This window comes from Nerophis ophidion, linkage group LG08 (genome assembly GCF_033978795.1).
Source record: "Nerophis ophidion isolate RoL-2023_Sa linkage group LG08, RoL_Noph_v1.0, whole genome shotgun sequence".
NCBI classification, from domain to species: Eukaryota; Metazoa; Chordata; class Actinopteri; order Syngnathiformes; family Syngnathidae; genus Nerophis; species Nerophis ophidion.
In genome coordinates this window covers 4,152,108-4,169,538 of record NC_084618.1, presented here as the reverse complement: position 1 = coordinate 4,169,538, position 17,431 = coordinate 4,152,108, and the positions used below count along the sequence as shown (strand labels likewise).

General features: G+C 42.3%; 1 protein-coding gene across 1 annotated transcript in view; it reads left to right on the top strand.

The window, feature by feature from the left end:
• The first annotated feature begins 2,376 nt into the window (after positions 1-2,376).
• LOC133557139 (lutropin-choriogonadotropic hormone receptor-like) overlaps positions 2,377-17,431 on the top strand; it is a 46,619-nt gene continuing 31,564 nt past the window's right edge. Inside the window, exons 1-7 of the mRNA XM_061907383.1 lie at positions 2,377-2,438; positions 2,516-2,590; positions 4,961-5,035; positions 5,106-5,180; positions 11,513-11,587; positions 11,705-11,785; positions 17,360-17,428. Coding sequence (XP_061763367.1) covers positions 2,377-2,438; positions 2,516-2,590; positions 4,961-5,035; positions 5,106-5,180; positions 11,513-11,587; positions 11,705-11,785; positions 17,360-17,428 — 512 coding nt within the window. The remainder of the gene's footprint in view (positions 2,439-2,515; positions 2,591-4,960; positions 5,036-5,105; positions 5,181-11,512; positions 11,588-11,704; positions 11,786-17,359; positions 17,429-17,431) is intronic.

Sequence of the window (17,431 nt, the reverse complement as noted above, 5' to 3'; positions counted from 1 at the left end):
GAAGTACAACCCATTTATTTAGTGACAGTGGTTTTCTGAAGTGTTCCTGAGCCCATGTGGTGATATCCTTTAGAGATTGATGTCGGTTTTTGAGGGATCGAAAGTCACGGTCATTCAATGTTGGTTTCCGGCCATGCCGCTTACATGGAGTGATTTCTCCAGATTCTCTGAACCTTTTGATGATATTATGGAGCGTAGATGTTGAAATCCCTAAATTTCTTGCAATTGCACTTTGAGAAACATTGTCTGGATGGTTCGCTTCCCCTTTGGTCTGGATGACACGATGTTGAATATTTCCCCCAAAAATTTAAAATGTGGACTCATCAGACCACAGAACACTTTTCCACTTTGCATCAGTCCATCTTAGATGATCTCGGGCCCAGAGAGGCTGGCGGCATTTCTGGATGTTGTTGATAAATGGCTTTCGCTTTGCATAGTAGAGCTTTAACTTGAACTTACAGATGTAGCGACCAACTGTATTTGGGGGACGGCGTGGCGCAGTGGGAGAGTGGCCGTGCGCAACCCATGGGTCCCTGGTTCAATCCCCACCTAGTGCCAACCTCGTCACGTACGTTGTGTTCTGAGCAAGACACTTCACCCTTGTTCCTGATGGGTGCTGGTTAGCGCCTTGCATGGCAGCTCCCTCCATCAGTGTGTGAATGTGTGTGTGAATGGGTAAATGTGGAAGTAATGTCAAAGCGCTTTGAGTACCTTGAAGGTAGAAAAAGTACAACCCATTTATTTAGTCAGATGATCTCGGGCCCAGAGAAGCCAGCGGGGTTTCTGGATGTTGTTGATAAAGGGCTTTCACTTTACATAGTAGAGCTTTAACTTGCACTTACAGATGTAGCAACAAACTGTATTTAGTGACAGTGGTTTTCTGGAGTGTTCCTGAGCCCATGTGGTGATATCCTTTAGAGATTGATGTCGGTTTTTGATACAGTGCCGTCTGAGGGATCAAAGTTTGGTTTCCGGCCATGCCGCTTACGTGGAGTGATTTCTCCAGATTCTCTGAACCTTTTGATGATATTATGGAGCGTAGATGTTGAAATCCCTAAATTTCTTGAAAATGCACTTTGAGAAACGTTGTTCTTAAACTGTTTGACTATTTGCTCACACAGTTGTGGACAAAGGGGTGTACCTCGCCCCATCCTTTCTTGTGAAAGACTGAGCATTTTTTGGGGAAGCTGCTTTTATACCCAATCATGGCACCCACCTGTTCCCAATTAGCCTGCACACCTGTGGGATGTTCCAAATAAGTGTTTGATGAGCATTCCTCAACTTTATCAGTATTTATTAAATGATAAATGGGTTGTACTTGTATAGCGCTTTTCTACCTTCAAGGTACTCAAAGCGCTTTGACACTACTTCCACATTCACACACACATTCACACACTGATGGAGGGAGCTGCCATGCAAGGCGCCAACCAGCACCCATCAGGAGCAAGGGTGAAGTGTCTTGCTCAGGACACAACGGATGTGACGAAGTTGGTACCAGGTGGGATTTGAACCAGGGACCCTCGGGTTGCGCACGGCCACTCTTCCACTGCGCCACGCCGTCCATATTATTGCCACCTTTCCCAACTTCTTTGTCACATGTCGCTGGCATCAAATTCTAAAATTAATGATTATTTGCAAAAAAAAAAAAAATTTTTATCAGTTAGAACATCAAATATGTTGTCTTTGTAGCATATTCAACTGAATATGGGTTGAAAATGATTTGCAAATCATTGTATTCTGTTTATATTTACATCTAACACAATTTTCCCAACTCATATGGAAACGGGGTTTGTACATTCAGAATGTTTATCATGGTTCTTCTTTGTATTTTGTATTTAAAAAAATACAAAAAAATTAAAAAGTGCAACACGTGGGAGTCTTTTTTGGGGCCGTCAATGCCGCCCAACGGTAGGCGGGGGGGCAGAGTCGTTTGTTATGCGCAGTGTTTGCCTTGACCTTCACAGCCCAGTGATTTGTGACATTTGCAGAGCGCATTTTTGAGAAAGTCTAACTTTTTGGGCACGCGCTTGTTAGCACGGGCTCACCTTCATGTGTGTTGTCTTGCTGGGTTTTGGGCAGGCAGAGCCGTGTAAACACCGACATGTCGGATTTAAAGAAGATGCACGTTTGGCATTATCGGGCTCACAAAAAGGATCGAGGATCGAGCACACGCTCTCCGCCGGGAGAACTCCCAGCTGGCGATGTGTGTGTTCCCTCCAAGGCCGAGGCTCCGTGCAGGTGTGGTGCCACCCCCCCCCCCCCGCCTGATATGTGAAGGACAAACCTCCCTGACTGCGTGCAAAAACACGCACCCGAGTGTTGATACAAGTGTGTGTGTGTGTGTGTGTGTGTGTGTGTGTGTCCAGAGAGATGACGATGACCAACATCCCAGTCATCCCTCGTGGTGCGTTCACTGACCTGCGCCAGCTCCGGACACTGTGAGTGCCAGTCTTGCACAGCATGATCCACACACTGCTTGTTTACAATGTCCTGTCCCGTGTTCAAACCCCTTCAGCGTCGTCCTCCTCAACAAAGATCTGACGACCATCGCTCCCTTGGCTTTCGCCGGCCACCCCCTGCTGGAGAAAATGTAAGCGTGGCAACTTTTTTTGTTTGGTTTGTTTTCTTCTTGTTTAGTCTTTCTTGTGGAACATGAAGTATTCTTAAGGTGAGAGTCGGTCGTCAAGTCTAAACACGGCGCGGACCCGTTGTCATTGGCAGACGACCACAATGTACCCCCTAGGGCGGGGTCACCCAGCACATCAGGGCTTTGATTAGATTTTTATTAAGGATCGATGAATCGATCGATCAATGTTTATTTATATAGCCCTGAATCACAAGTGTCTCAAAGGGCTGCACAAACCAGGACGACATCCGCGGGGCAGCGCCCACATAAGGGCAAGGAAACACTCACAACCCAGTGGGACGTCAATGTGAATGACTATGAGAAACCTTGGAGAGGACCGCAGATGTGGTGAAAGGTTAAAAAAAATGAAATACTTGTTTTAACATAATAGTGAGAGTCCAGTCCATAGTGGATCTAACATAATAGTGAGAGTCCAGTCCATAGTGGATCTAACATAATAGTGAGAGTCCAGTCCATAGTGGATCTAACATAATAGTGAGAGTCCAGTCCATAGTGGATCTAACATAATAGTGAGAGTCCAGTCCATAGTGGATCTAACATAATGGTGAGAGTCCAGTCCATAGTGGATCTAACATAATAGTGAGAGTCCAGTCCATAGTGGATCTAACGTAATAGTGAGAGTCCAGTCCATAGTGGATCTAACATGATAGTGAGAGTCCAGTCCATAGTGGATCCAACATAATAGTGAAAGTCCAGTCCATAGTGGATCTAACGTAATAGTGAGAGTCCAGTCCATAGTGGATCTAACATAATAGTGAAAGTCCAGTCCATAGTGGATCTAACATAATAGTGAGAGTCCAGTCCATAGTGGATCCAACATAATAGTGAGAGTGCAGTCCATAGTGGATCTAACATAATAGTGAGAGTCCAGTCCATAGTGGATCTAACATAATAGTGTGAGAATCCAGTCCATAGTGGATCTAACTACTATGTTGGATCCACTATGGACTGGACTCTTGCTATCATGTTAGATACACTATGCACTGGACTCTAAGTATTATGTTAGATCCACTATGGCTGGATTATCACTATTATGTTAGATCCACTATGGACTGGACTTTCACAATATTATGTTAGATCCACTATGGACTGGACTCTCACTATTATGTTAGATCCACTATGGACTGAACTCTCACTATTATGTTAGATCCACTATGGACTGGACTCTCACTATTATGTTAGATCCACTATGGACTGGACTCTCACTATTATGTTGGATCCACTATGGACTGGACTCTCACTATTATGTTAGATCCACTATGGACTGGACTCTCACTATTATGTTAGATCCACTATGGACTGGATTCTCACACTATTATGTTAGATCCACTATGGACTGGACTCTCACTATTATGTTAGATCCACTACGGACTGGATTCTCACACTATTATGTTAGATCCACTATGGACTGGACTGTCACTATTATGTTAGATCCACTATAGACAGACTTATGTCCATAGTCTAACTCTCACTATTATGTTAGAACAAGTATTTTTTTTTTAAATATTTCACATCTGCGGTCCTCTCCAAGGTTTCTCATAGTCATTCACATTGACGTCCCACTGGGTTGTGAGTTTTTCCTTGCCCTTATGTGGGCGCTGACCCGCGGATGCCGTGGTGGTTTGTGCAGCCCTTTGAGACCATTGTGATTCAGGGCTATAAAAAAAAACATTGATCGATTGATTCATTGATCCTTAATAAAAATCTAATCAAAGCCCTGATGTGCTCGGTGACTGCATTTGATTGGTGAAACGGAGTCAAACGTCACCAGTGACTGCATTTGATTGGTGAAACGGAGTCAAACGTCACCAGTGACTGCATTTGATTGGTGAAACGGAGTCAAACGTCACCAGTGACTGCATTTGATGGTGAAACGGAGTCAAACATCACCAGTGACTGCATTTGATTGGTGAAACGGAGTCAAACGTCACCAGTGACTGCATTTGATTGGTGAAACGGAGTCAAAGGTCACCAGTGACTGCATTTGATTGGTGAAACGCAGGCATGTAATGGATCCTACTTTGAAGGTCTGTCGGACAAACCAAATTTAACAAAGCCTGCATTAACAGATCGATAAAAATCGGTAGCGAGTAGCGAGCTAAATGTAGATAAATGGAGCGGAGTAAAAGTAGCGTTTCTTCTCTATAAATATACTCAAGTAAAAGTAAAAGTATGTTGCATTAAAACTACTCTTAGAAGTACAATTTATCCCAAAAGTTACTCAAGTAAATGTAACGGAGTAAATGTAGCGCGTTACTACCCACCTCTGGATACAGTCTAGACGTAATATGATCATCGATGTGTTTCTCATAGCACCATCTCAGCAAACGAAGCGCTGAAGTCCATTGGAGCGTTCGCCTTCTCCAACCTCCCCGAACTCCGAGAGATGTGAGTCCGGCAGAACGCCACCACGCCCTCGGCTTTTCCTTTCCCTGGACTATTTTTCCGTCTCTTTCAGAACCATCACGTTGTCCAAACATCTGAGGCACATTGACGGGGACGCGTTCAAGAACCTCCCAAACCTGCAACGCCTGTGAGTTCTTACATCAAAGAAGAATAACCACCTTGTTATTATTATTATTGTTGTTGTTATTATTATTCTAATTTGCATTATGAGCATCATAATCATTGTTATTATTACGATGTTATCGTGTTGCTCCCAGGTTCCCAAGTGTGAGCACCTCTTGTAAAGTTGTACTCTTTAGAAATGCGAGGCCGGAGCCCTGTAAGTAGTTTGTGGTTTAATGCTTCTATGCATATGTATTCAGTGTGGGGAAAAATCGATTCTCATTTTTTAGAAATCTATTTTGGTTTTTTTATTTATTAAATCCAACAAACCACTACACAGCAATACCATAACAATGCAATCAAATTCCAAAACCAAACCTGAACCACCAACACTCAGAACTGCAATAAACAGAGCAATTGAGAGAAGACACAAACACCACACAGAACAAACCAAAAGTACTGAAACAAAAATGAATATCATCAACAACAGTTGATTTTTTTTACACACACTTGTTATTTCATATGTTGACCAGCGGGGGTCCTCATATAAAAGCTACTTTTCCTTGTTGATGTCTCAAGAAGGGTAGAAATACAACTCTCACACACACATACTGGTTATTATTCGAAATGGGGACCAAGTTCTTAATACATATGTTGGCCAGAGGGGAAAAACTTCAAATTTTTTACACACACTTGTTATTTCATATGTTGACCAGCGGGGGTCCTCATAAGAAAGGTACTTTTCCTTGTTGATGTCTCAAGAAGGGTAGAAATACAACTCTCTCACACACACACATACTGGTTATTATTCGAAATGGGGACCAAGTTATTACATATGTTGGCCAGAGGGGGAAAACTTAAATTTTTTACACACACTTATTTCATATGTTGACCAGCGGGGGTCCTCATAAGAAAGGTACTTTTCCTTGTTGATGTCTCAAGAAGCGTAGAAATACAACTCTCTCACACAGACACACATACTGGTTATTATTTGAAATGGGGACCAAGTTGTTAATACATATGTTGGCCAGAGGGGGAAAACTTCTAATTTTTGCACACACTTGTTATTTCATATGTTGACCAGCGGGGGTCCTCATACGAAAGGTACTTTTCCTTGTTGATGTCTCAAGAAGGGTAGAAATACAACTCTCACACACACACACACATACTGGTTATTATTTGAATGGGGACCAAGTTATTACGTATGTTGGCCAGAGGGGGAGAACTTCAAATTTTTACACACACTTGTTATTTCATATGTTGGCCAGCGGAGGTCCTTATATGAAAGGTACTTTTCCTTGTTGATGTCTCAAGAAGGGTAGAAATACAACTCTCTCACACACACACACATACTGGTTGTTATTCGAAATCGGGACCAAGTTATTACATATGTTGGCCAGAGGGGAAAACTTCCAATTTTTACACACACTTGTTATTTCATATGTTGACCAGCGGGGGTCCTCATATAAAAGCTACTTTTCCTTGTTGATGTCTCAAGAAGGGTAGAAATACAACTCTCACACACACATACTGGTTATTATTCGAAATGGGGACCAAGTTGTTAATACATATGCTGGCCAGAGGGGGAGAACTTAAATTTTTTACACACACTTGTTATTTCATATGTTGGCCAGCGGAGGTCCTTATATGAAAGGTACTTTTCCTTGTTGATGTCTCAAGAAGGGTAGAAATACAACTCTCACACACATATACTGGTTATTATTTGAAATGGGGACCAAGTTATTACATATGTTGGCCAGAGGGGGAAAACTTCAAATTTTTACACACACTTGTTATTTCATATGTTGGCCAGCGGGGGTCCTCATATAAAAGCTACTTTTCCTTGTTGATGTCTCAAGAAGGGTAGAAATACAACTCTCACACACACATACTGGTTATTATTCGAAATGGGGACCAAGTTGTTAATACATATGCTGGCCAGAGGGGGAGAACTTAAATTTTTTACACACACTTGTTATTTCATATGTTGGCCAGCGGAGGTCCTTATATGAAAGGTACTTTTCCTTGTTGATGTCTCAAGAAGGGTAGAAATACAACTCTCACACACATATACTGGTTATTATTTGAAATGGGGACCAAGTTATTACATATGTTGGCCAGAGGGGGAAAACTTAAAATGTTTACACACACTTGTTATTTCATATGTTGACCAGCGGGGGTCCTTATATGAAAGGTACTTTTCCTTGTTGATGTCTCAAAAAGGGTAGAAATACAACTCTCACACACACATACTGGTTATTATTCGAAATGGGGACCAAGTTATTACGTATGTTAGCCAGAGGGGGAGAACTTAAATTTTTTACACACACTTGTTATTTCATATGTTGGCCAGCGGGGCTCCTCATATAAAAGCTACTTTTCCTTGTTGATGTCTCAAGAAGGGTAAAAATACAACTCTCACACACACATACTGGTTATTATTCGAAATGGGGACCAAGTTATTACATATGTTGGCCAGAGGGGGAAAAATTAAAATGTTTACACACTCTTGTTATTTCATATGTTGACCAGCGGGGGTCCTTATATGAAAGGTACTTTTCCTTGTTGATATCTCAAGAAGGGTAGAAATACAACTCTCACACACATACTGGTTATTATTCGAAATGGGGACCAAGTTATTACATATGTTGGCCAGAGGGGGAGAACTTAAAATGTTTACACACACTTGTTATTTCATATGTTGACCAGTGGGGGTCCTCATAAGAACGGTACTTTTCCTGGTTGATGTCTCAAGAAGGGTAGAAATACAACTCTCACACACAGACACACATACTGGTTATTATTTGAAATGGGGACCAAGTTATTACATATGTTGGCCAGTGGGGGAGAACTTCAATTTTTTACACACACTTGTTATTTCATATGTTGGCCAGCGGGGGTCCTCATAAGAAAGGTACTTTTCCTTGTTGATGTCTCAAGAAGGGTAGAAATACAACTCACACACACACATACTGGTTATTATTCGAAATGGGGACCAAGTTGCTAATACATATGCTGGCCAGAGGGGGAAAACTTCAAATTTTTACACACACTTGTTATTTCATATGTTGACCAGCGGGGGTCCTTATATGAAAGGTACTTTTCCTTGTTGATGTCTCAAGAAGGGTAGAAATACAACTCTCTCACACAGACACACATACTGGTTATTATTCGAAATGGGGACCAAGTTATTACATATGTTGGCCAGTGGGGGAGAACTTCAATTTTTTACACACACTTGTTATTTCATATGTTGGCCAGCGGGGGTCCTCATAAGAAAGGTACTTTTCCTTGTTGATGTCTCAAGAAGGGTAGAAATACAACTCACACACACACATACTGGTTATTATTCGAAATGGGGACCAAGTTATTACATGTGTTGGCCAGAGGGGGAAAACTTCAAATTTTTACACACACTTGTTATTTCATATGTTGACCAGCGGGGATCCTCATATAAAAGCTACTTTTCTTTGTTGATGTCTCAAGAAGGGTAGAAATACAACTCACACACACACATACTGGTTATTATTCGAAATGGGGACCAAGTTATTACATATGTTGGCCAGAGGGGGAGAACTTCAATTTTTTACACACACTTGTTATTTCATATGTTGACCAGCGGGGGTCCTCATATAAAAGCTACTTTTCCTTGTTGATGTCTCAAGAAGGGTAGAAATACAACTCTCACACACACATACTGGTTATTATTCGAAATGGGGACCAAGTTATTACATATGTTGGCCAGAGGGGGAGAACTTCAAATTTTTGCACACACTTGTTATTTCATATGTTGACCAGCGGGGGTCCTTATATGAAAGGTAGTTTTCCTTGTTGATGTCTCAAAAAGGGTAGAAATACAACTCTCTCACACAGACACACATAGTGGTTATTATTTGAAATGGGGACCAAGTTATTACATATGTTGGCCAGAGGGGGAAAACTTAAAATGTTTACACACACTTGTTATTTCATATGTTGGCCAGCGGGGGTCCTCATAAGAAAGGTACTTTTCCTTGTTGATGTCTCAAGAAGGGTAGAAATACAACTCTCACACACACATACTGGTTATTATTCGAAATGGGGACCAAGTTATTACATATGTTGGCCAGAGGGGGAAAACTTAAAATGTTTACACACTCTTGTTATTTCATATGTTGACCAGCGGGGGTCCTCATAAGAAAGGTACTTTTCCTTGTTGATGTCTCAAGAAGGGTAGAAATACAACTCTCTCACACACACACACACATACTGGTTATTATTTGAATGGGGACCAAGTTATTACATATGTTGGCCAGAGAGGGAGAACTTCAATTTTTTACACACACTTGTTATTTCATATGTTGACCAGCGGGGGTCCTTATATGAAAGCTACTTTTCCTTGTTGATGTCTCAAGAAGGGTAGAAATACAACTCTCTCACACACACACATACTGGTTATTATTCAAAATGGGGACCAAGTTATTACGTATGTTGGCCAGAGGGGGAAAACTTCAAATTTTTACACACACTTGTTATTTCATATGTTGGCCAGCGGGGGTCCTTATATGAAAGGTACTTTTCCTTGTTGATGTCTCAAGAAGGGTAGAAATACAACTCTCTCACACACACACACATACTGGTTGTTATTCGAAATGGGGACCAAGTTATTACATATGTTGGCCAGAGGGGGGAAACTTCAAATTTTTACACACACTTGTTATTTCATATGTTGGCCAGCGGAGGTCCTTATATGAAAGGTACTTTTCCTTGTTGATGTCTCAAGAAGGGTAGAAATACAACTCTCACACACACACACATACTGGTTATTATTCGAAATGGGGACCAAGTTGTTAATACATATGTTGCATATGTACATTTTAAGTAACTTCCAATTTTTACACACACTTGTTATTTCATATGTTGACCAGCGGGGGTCCTCATATAAAAGCTACTTTTCCTTGTTGATGTCTCAAGAAGGGTAGAAATACAACACTCACACACACATACTGGTTATTATTCGAAATGGGGACCAAGTTATTACATATGTTGGCCAGAGGGGGAAAACTTAAAATGTTTACACACACTTGTTATTTCATATGTTGGCCAGTGAAGGTCCTTATATGAAAGGTACTTTTCCTTGTTGATGTCTCAAGAAGGGTAGAAATACAACTCTCTCACACACACACATACTGGTTATTATTCGAAATGGGGACCAAGTTATTACGTATGTTGGCCAAAGGGGGAGAACTTCAAATTTTTTACACACACTTGTTATTTCATATGTTGACCAGCGAGGGTCCTTATATGAAAGGTACTTTTCCTTGTTGATGTCTCAAGAAGGGTAGAAATACAACTCTCTCACACACACACACATACTGGTTGTTATTCGAAATGGGGACCAAGTTATTACATATGTTGGCCAGAGGGGGGAAACTTCAAATTTTTACACACACTTGTTATTTCATATGTTGGCCAGCGGAGGTCCTTATATGAAAGGTACTTTTCCTTGTTGATGTCTCAAGAAGGGTAGAAATACAACTCTCACACACACACACATACTGGTTATTATTCGAAATGGGGACCAAGTTGTTAATACATATGTTGCATATGTACATTTTAAGTAACTTCCAATTTTTACACACACTTGTTATTTCATATGTTGACCAGCGGGGGTCCTCATATAAAAGCTACTTTTCCTTGTTGATGTCTCAAGAAGGGTAGAAATACAACACTCACACACACATACTGGTTATTATTCGAAATGGGGACCAAGTTATTACATATGTTGGCCAGAGGGGGAAAACTTAAAATGTTTACACACACTTGTTATTTCATATGTTGGCCAGTGAAGGTCCTTATATGAAAGGTACTTTTCCTTGTTGATGTCTCAAGAAGGGTAGAAATACAACTCTCTCACACACACACATACTGGTTATTATTCGAAATGGGGACCAAGTTATTACGTATGTTGGCCAAAGGGGGAGAACTTCAAATTTTTTACACACACTTGTTATTTCATATGTTGACCAGCGAGGGTCCTTATATGAAAGGTACTTTTCCTTGTTGATATCTCAAGAAGGGTAGAAATACAACTCTCACACACACACACACACACATACTGGTTATTATTCGAAATGGGGACCAAGTTATTACATATGTTGGCCAGAGGGGGAAAACTTAAAATGTTTACACACACTTGTTATTTCATATGTTGAGCAGCGGGGGACTCCTCATATGAGAGGTACTTTTCCTTGTTGAGGTCTCAAGAAGAGTAGAAATACAACTCTCTCTCTCTCACACACACATACACACACACACACACACACACACAGAGCATCTGCTGCTCAGAACATTTTCAGCTTTTTCTCCACTTTGCAGGTTTATATCCAACACGGGACTTACCACGTTCCCCGACTTCTCCAAGATCCACTCGGCCGCCGACTGCACGATGTTGTAGGACCCTACACACACACACACACACACACACACACACACACACAGGTGCGATGATGATGCCATGTATTGTGTTGTACAATGTAATTGTCAAATTGTGCTTCATGTGTTGTTTAGTGACATCCACGACAACATCCACATACAGGAAGTGCCCGCCAACGCCTTCAACGGCCTTTGTAGGGGTACCATTAGGAAAATGTAAGTAGGTTTTTTTTTTTAATGATAGACATTTATTGCAATGTTTCATTTATTTCAATATGTTTACATTAGGATTATTACTATATTAAAAAAGTCTATCATTATGTTTATACTATTACAAATATGCATTATGTTTTTGTATGTTATCACATGATATTTTAGTTATATTTACATTTATTTCGTTTTTTTACAATAGAATTTTGTTCATTGTATTAATAAAGTTATATACATTCCATTTCAATATTCATATTATCATCATGATTATAATATTAGTTTGTCATTATGTTTTTTAAAAAACATATATATTTTTAGGCTTCACGGTGGCAGAGGGGTTAGTGCGTCTGCCTCACAATACGAAGGTCCTGCAGTCCTGGGTTCAAATCCAGGCTCGGGATCTTTCTGTGTGGAGTTTGCATGTTCTCCCCGTGAGTGCGTGGGTTCCCTCCGGGTACTCCGGCTTCCTCCCACTTCCAAAGACATGCACCTGGGGATAGGTTGATTGGCAACACTAAATTGGCCCTAGTGTGTGAATGTTGTCTGTCTATCTGTGTTGGCCCTGCGATGAGGTGGCGACTTGTCCAGGGTGTACCCCGCCTTCCGCCCGATTATAGCTGAGATAGGCGCCAGCGCCCCCCGCGACCCCAAAAGGGAATAAGCGGTAGAAAATGGATGGATGATATATATTTTTAATGTTGTTACATTATATTTTAGCTTTATGTACATTTATGTAAATGTTTTCATTTGATTATATTTTTTGTATTGCATAGAGTACATTTATTTTAATATTATATTGTATTCTATTAGTTTATCTGTATGTTTTTTCATTACACATATTTATTTGGATATTTTTATAATATATTTTGGTTTAATGTTCATTTATTTCAATGTTCTTGTATTATTATAATTATTACTATTATTTGTTAAAGTTGTAAACATTATTACAGTATTTTTCATATTAAATTACATTAGTTGGTCATTATATTTTTATAATTACAGCTATTTATACACTTTCTCCTCACTCAATGTGTTTTCTTTATTTTCATGACTATTTACATTGTAGATTGTCCCTGAAGGCATCAAAACTCTGAATGAACACATGTGGAGTTATGTACTTAACTAAAAAAAGGTGAAATAATTGAAAATAATGTTTTATATTGTAGTTTTCTCTGATTACTACTTTGCACACTCTTGGCATTCTCTCCATGAGCTTCAAGCACAACTGCGAAGTGAAAACCGTTGCAGGTGACTATCAATCAATCAATCAATCAATCAATCAATGTTTATTTATATAGCCCCAAATCACAAATGTCTCAAAGGACTGCACAAATCATTACGACTACAACATCCTCGGAAGAACCCACAAAAGGGCAAGGAAAACTCACACCCAGTGGGCAGGGAGAATTCACATCCAGTGGGACGCCAGTGACAATGCTGACTATGAGAAACCTTGGAGAGGACCTCAGATGTGGGCAACCCCCCCCCCCTCCAGGGGTCCGAAAGCAATGGATGTCGAGCGGGTCTAACATGATGCTGTGAAAGTTCAATCCATAGTGGCTCCAACACAGCCGCGAGAGTTCAGTTCAAAGCGGATCCAAGACAGCAGCGAGAGTCCTGTCCACAGGAAACCATCTCAAGCGGAGGCGGATCAGCAGCGTAGAGATGTCCCCAACCGATACACAGGCGAGCGGTCCATCCTGGGTCCCGACGAGCGGTCCATCCTGGGTCTAGACTCTGGACAGCCAGTACTTCATCCATGGTCATCAGACCGGACCCCCTCCACAAGGGAGGGGGGGACATAGGAGAAAGAAAAGAAGCGGCAGATCAACTGGTCTAAAAAGGAGGTCTATTTAAAGGCTAGAGTATACAGATGAGTTTTAAGGTGAGACTTAAATGCTTCTACTGAAGTAGCATCTCCAACTGTTACCGGGAGGGCATTCCAGAGTACTGGAGCCCGAACGGAAAACGCTCTATAGCCCGCAGACTTTTTTTGGGCTCTTGGAATCACTAATAAGCCGGAGTCTTTTGAACAAGAGCTACCTCTTGAAGCTCATGGAGAGAAAGCCAAGAGTGTGCAAAGCAGTAATCAGAGTAAGGAGTGGCTATTTTGAAGAAACTAGAATATAAAATAATGCACTTTGTGACTTCAATGATAATGTAAGTTTTTTTTTCCATAACTTGAGTTGATTTATTTTGGAAATCCTTGTTACATTGTTTAATGCAGTGGTCCCCCAACCTTTTTGCAGCTGCGGACCGGTAAGTGTGAATTATATTTATATAGCGCTTTTCTCTAGTGACTCAAAGCGCTTTACATAGTGAAACCCAATATCTAAGTTACATTTAAACCAGTGTGGGTGGCACTGGGAGCAGGTGGGTAAAGTGTCTTGCCCAAGGACACAAAGGCAGTGACTAGGATGGAGGAAGGCGGGATCGAACCTGCAACACTGAAGTTGTGAATTATATTTATATAGCGCTTTTCTCTAGTGACTCAAAGCGCTTTTACAAAGTGAAACCCAATATCTGAGTTACATTTAAGCCAGTGTGGGTGGCACTGGGAGCAGGTGGGTAAAGCGTCTTGCCCAAGGACACAACGGCAGTGACTAGGATGGAGGAAGGCGGGATCGAACCTGGAACCCTCAAGTTGTGGATTATATTTAGTGTGAATTATATTTATATAGCGCTTTTCTCTAGTGACTCCAAGCGCTTTTACATAGTGAAACCCGAGGTAGCGACTTGTCCAGGGTGTACCCTGCCTTCCGCCCGATTGTAGCTGAGATAGGCGCCAGCGCCCCCCGCGACCCCGAAAGGGAATAAGCGGTAGAAAATGGATGGATGGCATTTAAAGCAGTGTGGGTGGCACTGGGAGCAGGTGGGTAAAGTGTCTTGCCCAAGGACACAACGGCAGTGACTAGGATGGAGGAAGGGGGGATCGAACCTGGAACCCTCAAGTTGTGGATTATATTTAGTGTGAATTATATTTATATAGCGCTTTTCTCTAGTGACTCCAAGCGCTTTTACATAGTGAAACCCGAGGTGGCGACTTGTCCAGGGTGTACCCTGCCTTCCGCCCGATTGTAGCTGAGATAGGCGCCAGCGCCCCCCGCGACCCCGAAAGGGAATAAGCGGTAGAAAATGGATGGATGGCATTTAAACCAGTGTGAGTGGCACTGGGAGCAGGTGGGTAAAGTGTCTTGCCCAAGGACACAACGGCAGTGACTAGGATGGCGGAAGGGGGGATCGAACCTGGAACCCTCAAGTTGTGGATTATATTTAGTGTGAATTATATTTATATAGCGCTTTTCGCTAGTGACTCAAAGCGCTTTTACATAGTGAAACCCAATATCTAAGTTACTTTTAAACCAGTGTGGGTGGCACTGGGAGCAGGTGGGTAAAGTGTCTTGCCCAAGGACACAACGGCAGTGACTAGGATGGAGGAAGGCGGGATCGAACCTGGAACCCTCAAGTTGTGGATTATATTTAGTGTGAATTATATTTATATAGCGCTTTTCTCTAGTGACTCCAAGCGCTTTTACATAGTGAAACCCGAGGTGGCGACTTGTCCAGGGTCTACCCTGCCTTCCGCCCGATTGTAGCTGAAATAGGCGCCAGCGCCCCCCGCGACCCCGAAAGGGAATAAGCGGTAGAAAATGGATGGATGGCATTTAAACCAGTGTGGGTGGCACTGGGAGCAGGTGGGTAAAGTGTCTTGCCCAAGGACACAACGGCAGTGACTAGGATGGAGGAAGGGGGGATCGAACCTGGAACACTCAAGTTGTGGATTATACTTAGTGTGAATTATATTTATATAGCGCTTTTCTCTAGTGACTCCAAGCGCTTTTACATAGTGAAACCCAATATCTAAGTTACTTTTAAACCAGTGTGGGTGGCACTGGGAGCAGGTGGGTAAAGTGTCTTGCCCAAGGACACAACGGCAGTGACTAGGATGGAGGAAGGCGGGATCGAACCTGGAACCCTCAAGTTGTGGATTATATTTAGTGTGAATTATATTTATATAGCGCTTTTCTCTAGTGACTCCAAGCGCTTTTACATAGTGAAACCCGAGGTGGCGACTTGTCCAGGGTCTACCCTGCCTTCCGCCCGATTGTAGCTGAAATAGGCGCCAGCGCCCCCCGCGACCCCGAAAGGGAATAAGCGGTAGAAAATGGATGGATGGCATTTAAACCAGTGTGGGTGGCACTGGGAGCAGGTGGGTAAAGTGTCTTGCCCAAGGACACAACGGCAGTGACTAGGATGGAGGAAGGGGGGATCGAACCTGGAACACTCAAGTTGTGGATTATACTTAGTGTGAATTATATTTATATAGCGCTTTTCTCTAGTGACTCCAAGCGCTTTTACATAGTGAAACCCAATATCTAAGTTACATTTAAACCAGTGTGGGTGGCACTGGGAGCAGGTGGGTAAAGTGTCTTGCCCAAGGACACAACGGCAGTGACTAGGATGGAGGAAGGGGGGATCGAACCTGGAACACTCAAGTTGTGGATTATACTTAGTGTGAATTATATTTATATAGCGCTTTTCTCTAGTGACTCCAAGCGCTTTTACATAGTGAAACCCAATATCTGAGTTACATTTAAACCAGTGTGGGTGGCACTGGGAGCAGGTGGGTAAAGTATCTTGCCCAAGGACACAACGGCAGTGACTAGGATGGCGGAAGCAGGGATCGAACATGCAACACTGAAGTTGTGAATTATATTTATATAGCGCTTTTCTCTAGTGACTCAAAGCGCTTTTACAAAGTGAAGTGAAGTGAATTATATTTATATAGCGCTTTTCTCTAGTGACTCAAAGCGCTTTACATAGTGGAACCCAATATCTAAGTTACATTTAAACCAGTGTGGGTGGCACTGGGAGCAGGTGGGTAAAGTGTCTTGCCCAAGGACACAACGGCAGTGACTAGGATGATGGAAGCGGGAATCGAACCTGCAACCCTCAAGTTGCTGGCACGGCCGCTCTACCAACTGAGCTATGCCGCCCCTAATAGCCGATCACGGCACCCACCTGTTCCCAATTAGCCCGTTCACCAGTGGGATGTTCCAAACAAGTCTTTGAATGGGCATCCCTCAACTTTCTCACTCTTTTTTGCCACTTGTGCCAACGTTCTTGAAACGCGTCCCGGGCTAGAAACCCAATATCGAAGTTACATTTAAACCAGTGTGGGTGGCACTGGGAGCAGGTGGGTAAAGTGTCTTGCCCAAGGACACAACGGCAGTGACTAGGATGTAGGAAGGAGGGATCGAACCTGGAACCCTCAAGTTGTGGATTATACTTAGTGTGAATTATATTTATATAGCGCTTTTCTCTAGTGACTCCAAGCGCTTTTACATAGTGAGACCCAATATCTGAGTTACTTTTAAACCAGTGTGGGTGGCACTGGGAGCAGGTGGGTAAAGCGTCTTGCTTGCCCAAGGACACAACGGCAGTGACTAGGATGGCACAAGCGGGAATCGAACCTGCAACCCTCAAGTTGCTGGCACGGCCACTCTACCAACCGAAAGGATCTCTAATAGATCAAAGACTCTTGTTGATTCCCCACAAATAAATGGTTTGTGCCGACAGACGTCTCACCACAAATGGCATCAAGAAGGTGGCGAAAGACGCCTTCAACGGCACCAATCTGCACAGCCTGTG